Consider the following 15,956-nt stretch of genomic DNA (forward strand, 5'->3'; position numbering starts at 1 on the left):
CATATATAGCTCAAGCCTCCAGGTTCCAGCTATTTAAACTAATCAACAATTGTCACAATTAATCAAAGCTAATTATTGAGTTAAAGTCCTATTCTATTAGCAAAACCTCATTTAAGAGGTGTTCTAGTTTAAGCAATGTATTACTATTAGCAACTCTATTTCCACCATCTTTTTCTCTTATGGTAATACTCCATTTAAGATGAAAGAATGGTCCATCTTCTATACTAATTTGCCGGAGCTAGTTGTATAGTAAAAAAGTCTATCGAATCACCACCTTGTAATCTTGTATTGCCTAGCTACACTATTCCGGGTGCCTAACAGTGCTCATCGATAGATCATTAGTTAAAAACTTAAAACCTTTTGTAACAGAGTTGGATTTTAGACTCTTGAGGCTAATGCGGAAGAAAGTAATATGTGGTGGGTAGCTGCTATTTGCAGTGGCGGATCTTGGCAAAAAATAGTAGAGGGGTCAGGATTTAAATATTTTACCTTTTGCTCAAAACTAATCACTATGTCCCAATATTTAATAAGTATATATAGGTTATTTAAGTTCATTAACTAATTAATTACAATAATTTACGGGGGGCCTGGCTCCGAATGGTCCCGGTGAAAGGTCCCCCTCTGGCTATTTGCATACCAGCTAGTCAAATTAGTTAGTTACTTTATGCTAATTAAGAAGAAATTACAGAAAATTTGTTCCTTGTTTTTTACTCCGTATTGAATATGCCAAAAGGAATATGGTTTGTCAAGCTAAGAAGTCTAATAAAACATACTTCGTATAATGCATAAGTGATGAGAGCTTGTTCATGCCCTTCATGGTTCTTAGACAATTTTGCATAATGCACTACCCTTCATAAGTACATATTGATCAATGAAAGTCAAATTTATATACTCCATCAATTAACTGATTAGTCTTTCGGCAAATGATCTAAGTAAACCTTTTGAATATCTTTGCACAAAGTTTTATAGACGAGTTGTCCTCTTGTCATTTTAAACTTTTTAAATAATCTATAGGGCGTAATTTATTTTATCAAGATGGTTAAATTACTTGTTAGTCGGTTTTTCCAAAAAAAAATTGTACTTCGTTTTTTTTTTTTTTTTTGTTTTTTTTAGAAATTTAAACAATTGACAAAAGTTTTGTAAGACTTTTACTTTGGGTTTGATATAGGCAAAAACTGAAAAACCCACAAAAATGCAAGCCCAATTCAGCCATTTGGTCCCCAAAAAAAAAAAAAAAAAAAAAAAATCCCTTTCTTGGAGAAGAATGAAAGACCTCAACATACAGAGAGGGGAGGAGCTAGGTTCTTGTGATTCTTAACTAGAAATCGCACAATTTTTTTTTTTTTTTTTTTAAAATTCAATCTTTAGAGGAGAGAGAAAGAGGGTAAAAGAAAGAAAAGGAAGATGGGGTTGACGAATTTTGTAGTGACAGTAGCAGCTGTTGGTGCTGTTATTCTTCTTGCCAAAAGCGACGTTAGACAATCTGCTGCTGTTTTCCGTCGCAATGTTCGTCACATTCGTAATTGGCTTGAAGAAGAATCTTCTGCTGCTTCCAAGTATATCTCCTTTTTACTCCCTCTCTTTAATTTTGATTATGGGTGTTTGTTATTTTTGCAACATTTGAATAAATTATTGTCATTTTATGATTTTATTGTTTGATGGGTTTTGTTGATTGTTTGTGAATTGCGACTGCTATTTGCTATTCGATGAAATTTGGGTTTTGGGTTTTGAGGGTTGATTGTGAATTTGGGTTATTGTTTTGATCATGAGGGTACAACAGGAAGTTGTTTGTGGGTCAATCATGATTTTTGATGTTTTTTTTTTAAGCAACACCCAGATGTTAAATTATAGTACAAAACTACAAATAGTGGGTTATGTTATTCGGATTCTTCGATTACCTGAAGTATACGTGTTTGATGAGATCCTTGACATTTTGACATTGGTATGGAACTTCGACCCTTATTATGGAAATTTTTCATGGAGAAGTTGAGTTAGACTCTTGGACATGTAAACATATCTGATATGAGTTCCCAAGTCCAAGTAATAGAGGCAGTTACAGTAACTCGGTGAGGCTAAAGGGAGAATCTCAATAGTAGGGAATACAGAATAGAAATTAGGAAGTTTGAGGCAATTTTGTGCTGTTGTTGAGGAGTTTAATTGGGGGTGAGTTTTTGCATATGAGGTAAAGAAGATTGACTATGTTGAAATATGCTACTCCTGTACTCCATTATAACTTATAAGTTCAAGGATTTATCCAGGTTTGCTACTTTAGATTTTATTTTTAGCCACTGAACAAATTAAATGATCAATTTGAGTGGGGTCTTTAAACCATGTGTTAGTATAAACTGTTGACTCGAGAGTTTACTACTTATCAGGTTGTTGTGAATACTATGGTGAATGTTACGATGTTGAGCTAATTGTGACAGTATGTGAAACCAAACCTTGTGGGCTTAAGAGGAAAGCAAAACTGAGAATTATAATCAATTAATGAAGAATAATTGTAATATATAGGTCATAGGCTATTATCAAAGAAGTCAGGGGAAACTTTATTGAAAAACCTTTGTTGAGGAGTTTAAAATAGTCATCTAGGGTATGCTTTGTGTAAAAATTAGGAAATGAAACCACTCTGAAGGGAATTATTGAATTGGTGCTCTTTTTAAGTGTAAAATTCTATTAAGTATTAACGTTGAGTCAAAAATTAGAGAATAGGTATTGAGAAATCTTAGGTAGTTTTGTGCACTATTGGTGAGGAGGCTAAAAGAGGATGGGATCTTGTGTTTGAGGCAAGGAGATTTGATTAGGTTGAAATATTCTAACCAATGAAATGAATCGGTTTTAGCCGGGTCTTTATCTCATGTGGTAGTATAGATTGTTGGTTTACTGTTATGGGTCACCTCTCACACCAAGGATGGGCGTCAAATAGGTCACTAGGGAATAAGGCATAATCGTGGCTAGGGGGCTTGCAATTAGTGCCCAACAACACACTTCTTGTTGTAGAGCTTTATTTTGTTATGGCATTGTGTTTCTAATGAGCACCCATTTGACAGTATCACAATAATGAGCCATTTGGAGGGGCAAATGGGCTCTAGGCTCAAATTCAAGGGTCCACCATATTTTGGGCCAAGGATCATCATGGAAGTGTCTGTTTTCCAAGATGAGGTCCCGAAATATGGGCTTGGCAGCAAGGAGTCTGAAAATGCGGGAGAGTTCTAAAAGGTTCCAAACATCTCTTGGAGGTTTTAGAGGGGATGACTCTAGAATATTCAAAGAAGATCTTGTACATAGTAGAAGGTTTCCAGGTTCTTCTATGTATGTACATAAGTAGTGTAATGATTTAGAATGTCCAGGGCTTCTCTTGTACATTCTAGCATGTGCGTAGAACCTCCTTGTATGTAGATCCTTTGGAGGTGGGAATACTCTAGAAGGTAGTTTAGAACCTTCTATTTGATGAGGTTAGGAAGAATATAGAGAAACCTTTTAAGAAGGATGGAGCACTATAAATAGGCTCCTTAGATCATTTGTACATATGAGCCAACATCTTCAAGTTGTATTCTCTGTTCAAGTAATCGAAGCATACTTTGAAAACACTTGTGAGCAATCTTTCTCCTGCTTAGCCTACAATTGTAGCACACTTAGCTTGACAAATTTGAGGGAGTCATGGAGCACTATAAATAGGCTATAAGAAGTAAAATAGCAAATTAAGTCAAATGCCCTTATTTATTCACACAAGAACCACTATTTGTAAATTTGCACTTGTTGGATTTTGTTACTTAAGCTTATGATTTTGTGAATGTGATTTGTGATCTTATACCATTCTTGGTATGTGTTTACCTGATTATTTTCTTGTTTCCAAATGGTTGCTTCTAGAGGTAATTTAGACAAGAAAACTAAAGGATTTTTGTCTAATTAAAAAAAAAAAAATTTAATTTTGTGTTTCAGAAAGAAATTAATTTTTTGTAGTTTTAATCTTTCAATTTTTTCTTTAACATATTTGAGAATAAAATTTTATAAGCTGTTTTACTACTATGGTAGCTACCACCGTTGAAAACACCATGCAAGCATTACAAGATGTGGTTTGACCACCCTTTGTGGAAAACGCAAACTGCAATTATTTAAATTCACCTAGTACATGATTGTATTTTGTTGTTGTTTTTCTACATATTTCAAATTTATACAAGAATTACCGACTTTTTCTCCCTATATATGACTGCCAATATTGATAGAAATCATTAAAAAAAATACTGTAATAATCTTTCCTCTGTTACCCATTGGGCTCATTTTGTGTGGGGTTTATGATTTATTTAGTTAGTTATCATGTAGAATTAAGTGGATATATATTGATTTTTGATTTATTTACTACTTCTTTCGGCCATTGGCGGACTTTAAGGCTGGTTTATTGTTTTTTTGTTAAATGATATTGGAAATTTGTTTTTGTGATTGTACTTGACAATTTAATATAATCCATTTATGTCATTGTCTTTTATTAAGGTTGACATTGCTTTGCTCACATATGGTGGTGAATGAGATGTCCATGGGGCGGGACGAGGCGGATGTTGGCCTTCTCATCCCCATCTCCACCTAAAATTTTCATCTCATCCCCGCGACGACCAACGGGTCCAAAATTCATCCCATTCCTGCCTCGGCGGGTACAATTCTAAAATCATCCCTGCCCACTCCCACTTGATATCCATCCCCACCTAATCCCCACCTCCCAAATACACAATCCTACATAATAATTAATGTAGGTTACAATTTTTTTAAAAAAAACATTGTTAATATTACACACTTTTTTGCTTATAATATGAATGTATTACAAAGTATTATATTTACTATTTTATTTTGTATAATTTTTTTTATAAAATAGTATAAAAGTATATAATTTTTTAATATATAGATGTGAATATAGGATGAGGATGGTGTGTATTGGGGTGGATGAGGATGGGGAGGTCTCCTACTTGATCTGCTCCACTGACATCCCTAGTGGTGAATTATATTACTTTTACAAATTGAGGTTATTAGGTGTGGGAGACTGGGAGTGGAGATAGACCTCATAAATTATCAAGCTTAATTCAATTTGGTTCCACTTTTTTCAAAAGGCAGGGGCACCAAGTCAAAGATATTGAGCTAGACTTGGCCATTAAAAAAAAGTATATTTCAGGATATGGGAATGAAAATTGTATAACATGTACGATCTACCCCCTCTTCTCTAGTCAACTTCATATGGTTGTGTGATAAAAGTGAGGAATTTGCCCTAACTATCACTCATTCTCCACTTCACTTATGATGAATCTACCTTAGTCACTAGCTGTAGCATGAGATTTTTAGGTTTTCTATGTGGACCTTAAATTGTAGGCACACAAGATGAAATCAGACATGTGGAGAAAATTCAATTATATTGTTGCTTGTGATGGGTTGAGGCTTGTATAGGGTGTAAAAAACCAATATCTGTACGATGTACTGGTAATATATTAACAAGTGATTATCTTTGCCCAGATGCATTTATATGGAGTTACTGTCTTTTTTCAGTTACTTTACACCAATACAGAAGCTTGTGTTTAAGCATTTCAGTTTTAATGAATTTTACTAATTTGCCTCTTTCAGGTCTGCTGAGAAGGCAAAACCCAAAGAGCTGGATAAAGATATTCATAAAAAGGACAGTACAAAGGGAGACAAGTAGTTGTTTTTGGCAAATAGTTCAGGCTACATACGGGTCAACAGAATAGTATGAAGATTGAAGAGATATAAACAGTAACTCGTAGATTTTATCGTATGTACATGGAAGAGATAATTTTGTGCTTTAGCTCTCATGAACAAGCTAATTCTTACGAGGTTATCTTAGGTTTAGTTTTGCTGTTGATGTGATGAAGAACATGAATATGGCTTACATTATTCTCATTATGCAGTCCTTGTGCGTTGACTTATGGTTTTGTAAAACATTTTTGTCGATGGAGACAATAGTTGCATTGCGTGATCGCTTGATTAATTTTGTGATGTTAATAAATTTGATATCTTCTAAACGCTTATGATATATACTCAGTAATAAATTCAATTTTGACTAGCAATTTAATAGCTTTTGGTAAACTCATAATATATTAAGAACTACGAGCAAGTAATAACAAAGAAATACGAGTAAATAAGAACAAGGTTTATGGTGCAAGAAATATAATTCATTTTGCAAAGCATTTTTATTTGTTGATTTGTAAGAAGTTTTGCTATGTATTGATTAAATTTTGATTTCAAACCATCAAAATTCAAGAGAAAATGAGTATTTTGTGTTTTGCTCACTTGAATCTATCTCAAATGCTCAACTATACTCGCAATTGCACAAATAGAGGTGTTAAAAACTAACTCGATCCAATCTGACTCGAAAGTAAATTTAGATTACAATCACAATAATTTATCAATCAGAAACCCAAATTAAACCTGATATGATCCAACCTTACTCGACCTAGTGGCTCGAATTGACACCTCTGCGTTGTATGTACAACTGATTATACATTTATACGATGAAAATGATGAAATACGAAATGAATACCCCGCCAGATATGTATTTTAATTCTTAAACCTCCACAAAACCCAAGCCTTATCCAACCTTCTTCCTCACTCACACCTCTCCAGCAATGGCGCACATCTTATCCTCCAAATTCCTCCCTTTCAATCCAATACTCCATTATTCTCCTCACTTTCTCTCTCCTCCTCCATTAAAGCCACTCAACTCCGTCATCGTTTCGGCGGTTTCTTCGCCGGAGCGGAAGTCCCGGCGCCGGCGAACGCCGAAGGGGGATGACTCTTCGACGGCATTGTCGGGGACCGAGAAGAGTTTAAGGCTGGTATTCATGGAAGAGCTGATGATTAGGGCTAGAAATCGAGATGCAATTGGAGTTTCTGATGTTATTTATGATATGATTGTTGCTGGTCTTAGTCCTGGACCTAGGTCTTATCATGGGTTGGTTGTTGCTCATGTTCTTAATGCTGATGAAGAAGGCGCTGTAATTCTCTTTCCTCTCTTTCTTTCTATCTTTATATCTATCTAATTTATGAAAAAAATAATTCTGAATTTTAGTTTGTTATGTGATTTTGCAACCCTTTATTGTTAGGATCATAATTGTCATAAATCTATTGCAACATTTTTGTATTATTGTTTATTTTTTTCGTCCCACTTTAATAAGCCACATTTGTTTAGAGCCTTAGAGGTCATTCCAAGGAATTGACGCGATTTATGATGATTTACTTTGGGTTATTATGTAATGTTTTATTATGATACTAGTAGTATATACTACACATCAAATCCTTAATGTCAATTTGTTTGGTTGGTGGTAATAAATGGTGGCAAAGAGGATGCAAGTATGCAAACCCATCCCCAAACTTTCGAGTCTTTCTTTGCAAATTTTTTTGACCTCCCAAAACCATCCTCCAAGCTGTATTAGATGGTAATGAAAAATATTGAAGAAAAAGACACTTTAGGGACTTGGGGTGAACAGTGAACTATACCATGAGAATAAATTCATTCCATATTGCCATTTTTTAACTCCATCCAAATGGACTATTTATGATAACATGGGAAAATTCATAATTTAAGTTGTTAGATAAAATGAGCCTAGTAATTTGGGACACCCCAAAATAGAAATGTTCGCTGATTAAAATAGAGTATGTTAATAATTTTGTTTAAAATTATTTATTACCATTGAATTTTTGGGTTCTATTGGTGTTCATTGATGAGTCGAGGGTTGGCATGGATGTAGATGCAATCATTGAGAAGAGAGCTGAGTGTGGGGCTAACTCCTCTCCACGAGACATTTGTAGCATTGGTTCGGTTGTTTGGGTCGAAAGGCCATGCTTCCAGAGGCTTAGAAATCCTTGCGGCAATGGAGAAGTTAAATTATGACATCCGGAAAGCTTGGTTGGTTCTTGTTGGTATAATGTTATTAGCATAGTTCTTGGTGGCATTTTGTCGATTTTTCTTTTGATTTATCCATAGTGAGTCAAAATTTTGTTTTCAGAGGAGCTGGTTAGAAGCAATCATTTGGAAGATGCCAACAAGGTGTTTCTAAAGGGTGCTGAAGGTGGATTGAGGGCTACTGATGAGATTTACGATCTCATGATTGAGGAAGACTGTAAAGCTGGGGATCACTCCAATGCCTTGACTATTGCTTATGAAATGGAGGCAGCTGGCCGGATGGCTACAACTTTCCACTTTAACTGCCTTTTGAGTGTTCAGGTGTGAATTTCAATTTGCTTTTGCTTCTCTTTACTTTTTATATTTGAACTTAGTTGATTAAAAGTATGCCGAGGGATGTAAGTTTCGAATTACATCCTTTTGTGGCCTCGTTGCCTGCTAAATCTTAAGCATGAGTTGTACAATGTAGGCAAATTGTGGAATACCTGAAGTGGCATTTGCAACATTTGAGAACATGGAATTTGGAGAAGGTTGGCCGTTATCTTTCCACTAACTCTATGATGTGTTGTTTTGCAACATATGTATTTCAATGTTTGGAATAAAGGTTTTATCCTTGTTTGATTTTTAGAATTTAAAAATACATTCTTCACCTCCACAAGAAGCTAGCATGCTTGCAAGTTTTATACAGCATTTGAATTCTGTATTAACCTCACACAACATATGTTCACATGTCATAGACAAAGAAAAAGAAAAACAGTCTGCCATTGGATAAAAAGAAACGAGACACCAAAGGCCTAAAAGACAGCTTGGAGAGTAAGGGAATCATCACTTACACTAGAAAATTGGAATCATACGGTGATTCGTTGAGGACACAAAGACAAGGCTCCAAAGTAATATAGCTATGAAACTATTGAACAAGATAATAGAATAATACTTGTATTCAATAAGACCAAGCTACATACTGGCCTGACAACTTGTAAACATGTATCAGCTATGCCGACAAGTGAGAAGTGACAACATAATGACTAACCTTTCCTAGCATGTACCCACTGCACTGCTAATACATCCAATCACCCATAAATGAAAGAAAGCTCGTGACCACAAATTTTTATAAAAACCTGCAGAATTTGTATGGGTAATTCTAACGCTAGACTGAGCTCATGGATGCTATGTTTATAATTGCATCTCGCTGTCTGTATACCATTGTTGCAGATCTTACTTCTTAACTTTTGCTTGCCAGATTATATGAAGCCTGATGCAGAGACATATAATTGGGTGATCCAGGCATATACAAGAGCCGAGTCCTATGATAGGTGAGTAATTCCATCATGATTTTTGTCCATGTATGGGTCTATCAACTATGTTTGATTCTGCTGTGTTTGCCTCAATTACTTCCTTCTATATATGACTACTGTGTATGCTGCAATTACTTTCTTCTTCCTTTTTCATTGGTTTATTTTACATTTTTTAAAAACTTTTTTTTAGCTTCTTTATACAATACTTGTAGAAAACTTGTTTCTGTTATCTGTTAGTAGATGAAGTATCTAGCTGGAGTTCTTCCATTAGAGTTTAAGTGCTTTACCTTCTAGTCTGACCTTGTCACCTCCTTGTTTTCCGTTTAATGGATTTTTTTTCTTCTTCTTAAAAACATTCAATTTGAATTCTGATCCACCTTCCATAAGGATGACAACCATGGTGTCGTTTCAAGTATGTGTAACTTTATTTACTTTCTTGGAGGAAAAAATAACTTTATTTGGCATTACCAACAGTCCAACATATCAACAATATGATTGGTACTAGAACTCTTTTTTTTTAAGGGGGTGGGGGAATGGAAAAATTCTTAATCAGTAATAGAAACATTCAACAATTTAACGTTTATTTATTTTATTTAACTATTTTTTTTTTTAATAAGTATTAAATTTTTTGGGGGAGAGGGGTGGATGATGTATAAACTGTATATCTTATATTGGTTTGGAGTGGTCAGTTAAGCAGTCAACCCCGTATATGTACAGAGGCTTTTTTTTTTCATAGCCATTGTATTTGTCCTTTCTCTTCTGTATCTTTAGGCTACATAGCCTTCCTCCGTCCACCCCACCTTCAACTCCAAAAGGATAAAATCAATAACAACTGAGTCCTACACACCAGCTCTATCCTAGTTTCATACCTTAATGTGTTGTACATAACCAATTGAAAAGTGAGGTTATATATTATACGGAGTTTATGTGGAAAAACCAAACATGTTAAAGCTTAAAGGTACTACCAAATATGATGGTAGCCAAAGTCGTTTGGGTTTTGCAAGTTCCAAGTATTGAACTGTATGGTTATTCATTAGTTTCTACTTTTTATATCCCTTGATATATTTTGCCACTTTTTATTGATGGATTTATGAATCTGAATCATCAATATCTTTTTATTGTTTGGATAGGAATTCTTAATATCTTAGTCGGTAATTACTTAGCTTTAGCAGATATGATGTTATGCTTCCTTTTTTTGGAAATTGATAGTATGCTCTTTTCCTGTTTTTTTTTGTTTCATGATTAGTTGGTTTGGACTGTAAAAGTTATTGAGTATTTTTTGTTTGTGCTTTTGAGCCATTCAGCAGTGTTAGTTCCAAATGCCTTTTGTTTCTGTTGAATTAGGGTTCAGGATGTGGCTGAGCTGCTTGGCTTGATGGTTGAAGATTATAAAAGAATACAACCAAATGTGAGAACATATGCGTAAGTATCTTTAATTTGATTTACTTAGTTATGAGGATTGTTGAATGCATGTCCCTTTTTTATTTGATAAAATTGAGTTTTGTAGCATTAGACCAGGCATGTAGCAGTCTGGCATTCCATCTTATTTTTGTGGAAGAGCATGTGCTTCTTAGACATTAGTTTACAGTATTGATCTTTACTTCTTGAGAATTTTTTGCACTGCATCTTGGCCAATCTTTTATCTGTAGGATTTTAAGCTTGTAATTTGGAATTAGATAACCGACAACACTTGCCCTTTCTAATCCAAGTTACCTTTTTGTCAAAATTCTTGTAACATTAAAAATGTTAATTTCTTCAGGTTGTTGGTAGAATGCTTCACCAAGTACTGTGTGACACGTGAAGCTATTAGGCATTTCCGTGCATTGAAAAATTTCGAAGGGGGCGTAAAAATTTTACATAATGAAGGAAACTTTGGTGATCCACTTTCTTTGTACCTTCGAGCCTTGTGTCGAGAAGGTGAAAAATTCAACCTTCTTTGTTATGCCACTGGCAGAAATAGCTACTCTAACTTAAGACAGTATTTTATTTCCTCTATACTTCAGCATTGCATGCTTATCCTAATTATGCTAATTTGGAAGCATATTATGCTCTTGATACTGCATAGTGGCAGAGAATTAATATAGTTATTTATTCAATCATGCGCTGGACATTATATTTTATTAAAGAAGATTGGAATTCTCAGTAAATGTATGCTTATTTCTAGTTTCAAGAGCCAAGTAAATATATGATACAATGTCCAAGCAAAAAACATAAATTTTAATGTCATTTTCTTATTTTCTTAATTTGATATTATATAAATTATAGACTCATCATCTTTACGGGAAAATTCTGCTTAGTTTCCCGTGCTTTTAAACATGTCTTAAGGAGCCAAATAACATGTTGGCAGCTCACTCTTGAATGCTAACTTGTTCAATCTGCAAAACGATCAATGCTTCAGTTACAAATACTTTAATTATTCTGATGCTTGGGCTCCTAACTTATTTGCTATCAAAATTTGATCCTAACCTGTTGTGATATGGGTGGAGAACAGGAAGAATTGAAGAATTGCTGGAAGCTTTAGAAGCTATGGCTAAGGATAACCTGATGATTCCATCAAGAGCTATGATTTTGAGTAAAAAATACAGGACATTAGTCAGCTCATGGATTGAGCCTTTGCAAGAAGAGGCTGACCTTGGATATGAAATTGACTACATGGCCAGGTGATTAATGTCTATTTCTTGAGCTTTGGCTTCAGGCTATTTATATTTGGTAATAATTCTCGCAGTTTATCCAATGTATGCAAAGAAAATTCCAGTGATTGATTATTCTTTTTGGTAAGCTCCCAGGTATATTTCAGAGGGTGGGCTAACTGGTGAACGCAAACGCTGGGTTCCTCGAAGAGGAAAAACTCCTCTGGATCCTGATGCAGAAGGGTTCATTTACTCGAATCCAGTGGAAACCTCCTACAAACAAAGATGTCTTGAAGAATTGAAGATACGTCATAGGAAGCTTTTGAAACACTTGAGGAATGAAGGACCGGCCGTTCTCGGACCAAATGCATCAGAATCTGATTATATAAGAGTGGAGGAAAGATTGAAGAAATTAATCAAAGGTCGTGAAAAAAATGTTATAAAACCAAAAGCTGCTAGTAAGATGGTAGTATCTGAGTTAAAAGAAGAACTGGAAGCCCAAGGTCTCCCTATTGATGGAACTAGGAATGTGCTCTATCAGCGAGTACAAAAGGCTAGGAGAATTAACATCTCACGTGGTCGTCCACTATGGGTTCCTCCAGTGGAGGAGGAAGAGGAGGAGGTGATCTCTTGGTTCTGGATCAGATTACAATATCTTGCTATCCTTTCCTGTCTTTTTCTACTATTTTAGCTCTATAGTGGTTCTTTAATTAAAGAAGATTGTTTTGACAGGTTGATGAAGAGGTGGATGAATTAATTTCAAGAATCAAACTGGAAGAGGGCAACACAGAATTTTGGAAACGTCGTTTTCTTGGGGAGCGAGTCATCTATGATAATGTAAATCCCGCAGATGGGCAGGAATCAGAACCTGAAGAGATGATAGATGATGCCGATATTGTGGAGGATGCTTCGAAAGAAATTGAAGACGATGAAGCTGATGATGAAGAGGAAGCAGAAACAGAAGTGGAGGTAGAACAAACTGAAAGTCAAGAAGGCCTGGTAGACAGGGTGAAGGACAAGGAAGCTGAAGCCAAAAAACCTCTTCAAATGATTGGAGTCCAATTGTTAAAAGATGCAGACCAGCCAACAACCTCGAAAAAATCAAGGAGAAGAGCTTCTATGGCTGCAGAGGTATGAGAATTATGCTATTTGCTAACAAACATGTATTGTTTAGTGCTCTGCACATTGCCTTGCCTTCTTTTTTCCTACTGTAGTCATTCTTGCTTCCAAGCACCCTGCCAGCACCCTTCCCTCATGCACGATAGTGCTCCTTTTATGTTCCCTGTCTTCCACCCCTTCCTTTTTTGGGTTTTGGAGATGGGGGGGTCGGTGGAAAAATTCTCTGGCTTTAAAACATGTTAGGTATCATGTGGAAGGAACTTTAATTTCCATTTCTGTCAGCAGATGACAAAGTACTGTAGGTCTGGAGTATCATTAATTAGTATGAGATACTAAAAGGAGGTTTTGTATGATCAAGAGATCAGGTGTTTCTTTGTTTTGAGAGAGTTTGTTTGTGGACTTTGAAGGTATCTCAGAGAGTAGCTGTTGGTGAATCATGCTCCCTCCAATCATCACTAAATTAAAAAATCTTGTTACTGTACAATATAACTATTATGTCTGATCTCAGGAGTGTAAAGTCATTGACTTTCTAATTTTACTGATTCAAGTGCTTTTTTTTGTATCAATAAGTTTAAATGGAGCCTCGTTATATATTTTTTGGGTTGCATCATGATGTTAATTTAATGCTTTGGTAATTGAGACTAATCAATCCTTATCACAAAGGGGGAGAAAACCCTCCAAAAAAGGGAGACCGATCTCTTGATATTTGTGCTCCCCTTTGGAGAGTACAGGAATGCCAGTTGATCATTACTACATTTTCGAACAAGAAAGGATATAATTGCATATGCTTATCTATCTGTGTTTTAACTTGCATGTGTATCAGCCTGCCTCATTCTATGTCATTGGTGCAGAATGATGATGATGATGACTGGTTTCCCCTAGATTTATATGAGGCTTTTGAAGAAATGAGGAATAGAAATATCTTTAATGTAGACGATATGTACACGCTTGCTGATGCCTGGGGCTGGACATGGGATAGAGAGCTGAAGAACAGACCTCCACGGAGGTGGTCTCAAGAATGGGAGGTTGAATTGGCTATTAAAGTTATGTCAAAGGCAAGTTTTTATAAATTATACATCATGATTCCTTTATTTTTACCAGATCCTGGATTTGACTTTTTTCTACAGAAACTCAAGTATGAGAGAAAAATCCAAAATATTAAGTTCTTTGAGCTGGCGTCACTTTTTTTTTTTACTTGCTGATGTCAATTAAAACACATGTATTTTATCAAAAAAAATTAAAACACATGTAGATGTTAATTAATTGCTGAAAGTTGTATTTTGTCTCAGGTAATAGAGTTAGGTGGTATACCAACTATTGGGGACTGTGCTATGATCCTTCGTGCTGCCATAAAAGCTCCTCTTCCTTCAGCTTTCTTGACAGTCTTACAGACTACACATAGTCTTGGCTACAGATTTGGAAGGTGAGTTGAGATTTTGTTTTTAATTTGGTTTTTCTTCGAGTATACGTGACTGTATTAGAAATTTCATTAGTAGATTATTCTACTTAATAGTATTCCATAGTAGATGAGTTATTTTACCTGTAAGTTTACAGTGCCTCCACATTCATAATAAACAACAATGAGTAGTGCTCTTTGACAAAGAAGAATAATATTCCCGGAATCAACCTTGTTATCCAATTATAGAGATTGAAATTGGCTTGGGGAATGCTAAATAAGTTAGAAGATGCTACAGATTGGAAACAAACTTGAAACTTCTGCACATTTTACGATTCCTACCACTTTTTTTCCTTATATATTTTATACTTATAACCTGTCAACTTCTGTGGAAATTCTTAGTTCACCTAACTGATCGCTTCTCTGTTTACAGTCCTTTGTATGATGAAATCATCACACTGTGCCTTGATCTTGGAGAACTTGACGCAGCAATAGCAATTGTTGCTGATCTGGAAACCAGTGGAATCACAGTTCCTGACGAGACACTCGACAAGGTGATTGCTGCTAGACAAACACCTGACAGCCCTTCTGATGAAGCTTCTTGACCTGTTAGAAATTTATGTAAATATTATTGAAAATTTTCCTGTTGATTATGAGCTGTAGGGTTGTGATTTAACCTAGAAATTTAGAACCATTTTCCAGAATGGACCACAGCATGGCGAATCTCAAGTTACAAAGAATATGGTTGTAAGCTTGCAACATAGTGTTATGTTTTCTTACAGGAGACAAATGAATCATTCTAAGTTGGATCAATACAATTTGGAAGATGTGACTTTCAGTTTGAGTCTATTTCAGCAAGGGCCATAATCAAATTATAGTCTAATTATTATGTCTAATTGACAATATTAGTCACATTAATATTGGTAGGGTTGGGTCAATTTCAGTATAGGATATTATGTACAAGTCAATTTCTAAGGCCTTGCTCTGTGGTGAATTGTTGTATGAGCAGTCCAACCTGAATGGAAATGCTGTTGTCTAATTTTAAATTGTATCTCTAATGATTGTAAACTTGCCTTGCTTCCAAGTAATGTAATCCTTATGTAATCACAATTATTCACAATTTAATATCACGTGTTTCTTCTTTTAGGACGAGTTACTATTCAACATTAAATTAGTGTTTGTTTGGTTGACGTTGGAATTAAATTCCCATATGAGTTGTATTTTTTGAAAAGTGCATCAGTTTGATTGACATACATGCCAATGCACAATTTTAACCATAAATATCTTAAATTATTTTTTAGCAAAATTTATAAAATGTTTATATTATGGACATTTACATTGTGACTAATCTAGCAAAATTTTACATTATAACATTTGTCTTTAATATAATTGTACAAAATCAAGTCAAAGTCAGTACGTGAATTCTGCAAAAGTAAAAATGATTCACTAGTTTTAAATTACTATTGTTAATTAGACATTTTTTTTTTTACTGAATGAGAGATAGTGTGAGACCCTAACTTTTAACGGTAATAGAGAGAATTATTAAAAAAATTAACAATAAGTCCCTAAATCCTTATCAAAAGTAAGTTTTTTTTTTTTTTTTTTTTTTTTTTAAAAGG

General features: G+C 34.9%; 2 protein-coding genes across 3 annotated transcripts; both read left to right on the forward strand.

Annotated features, from left to right (window-relative positions):
• Positions 1-1,250: 1,250 nt before the first annotated feature.
• On the forward strand, positions 1,251-5,921 carry LOC145626489 (uncharacterized). The gene is made up of 2 exons (XM_081678922.1): positions 1,251-1,556; positions 5,602-5,921. Exons 1-2 carry the CDS (start codon positions 1,405-1,407, stop codon positions 5,675-5,677), a joined length of 228 nt encoding a protein of 75 aa, XP_081535048.1. The 5' UTR covers positions 1,251-1,404; the 3' UTR covers positions 5,678-5,921.
• A 622-nt stretch (positions 5,922-6,543) lies between these two features.
• On the forward strand, positions 6,544-15,285 carry LOC145628757 (uncharacterized). 2 transcript variants are annotated; one of them, XM_081681144.1, is made up of 13 exons: positions 6,544-6,989; positions 7,743-7,914; positions 8,001-8,218; positions 8,367-8,427; positions 9,138-9,210; positions 10,537-10,614; positions 10,952-11,109; positions 11,684-11,852; positions 11,979-12,444; positions 12,555-12,953; positions 13,793-13,996; positions 14,231-14,364; positions 14,771-15,285. In XM_081681144.1, exons 1-13 carry the CDS (start codon positions 6,621-6,623, stop codon positions 14,940-14,942), a joined length of 2,673 nt encoding a protein of 890 aa, XP_081537270.1. In that variant the 5' UTR covers positions 6,544-6,620; the 3' UTR covers positions 14,943-15,285. The 2 variants fall into 2 exon arrangements, with proteins under 2 accessions (XP_081537270.1, XP_081537271.1); XM_081681145.1 differs by lacking the exon at positions 6,544-6,989 and having other exon boundaries at positions 7,749-7,900.
• Positions 15,286-15,956: the final 671 nt, after the last annotated feature.

Source organism: Chenopodium album, chromosome 4 (assembly GCF_948465745.1).
Source record: "Chenopodium album chromosome 4, dcCheAlbu1.1, whole genome shotgun sequence".
Lineage (NCBI taxonomy): Eukaryota > Viridiplantae > Streptophyta > Magnoliopsida > Caryophyllales > Amaranthaceae > Chenopodium > Chenopodium album.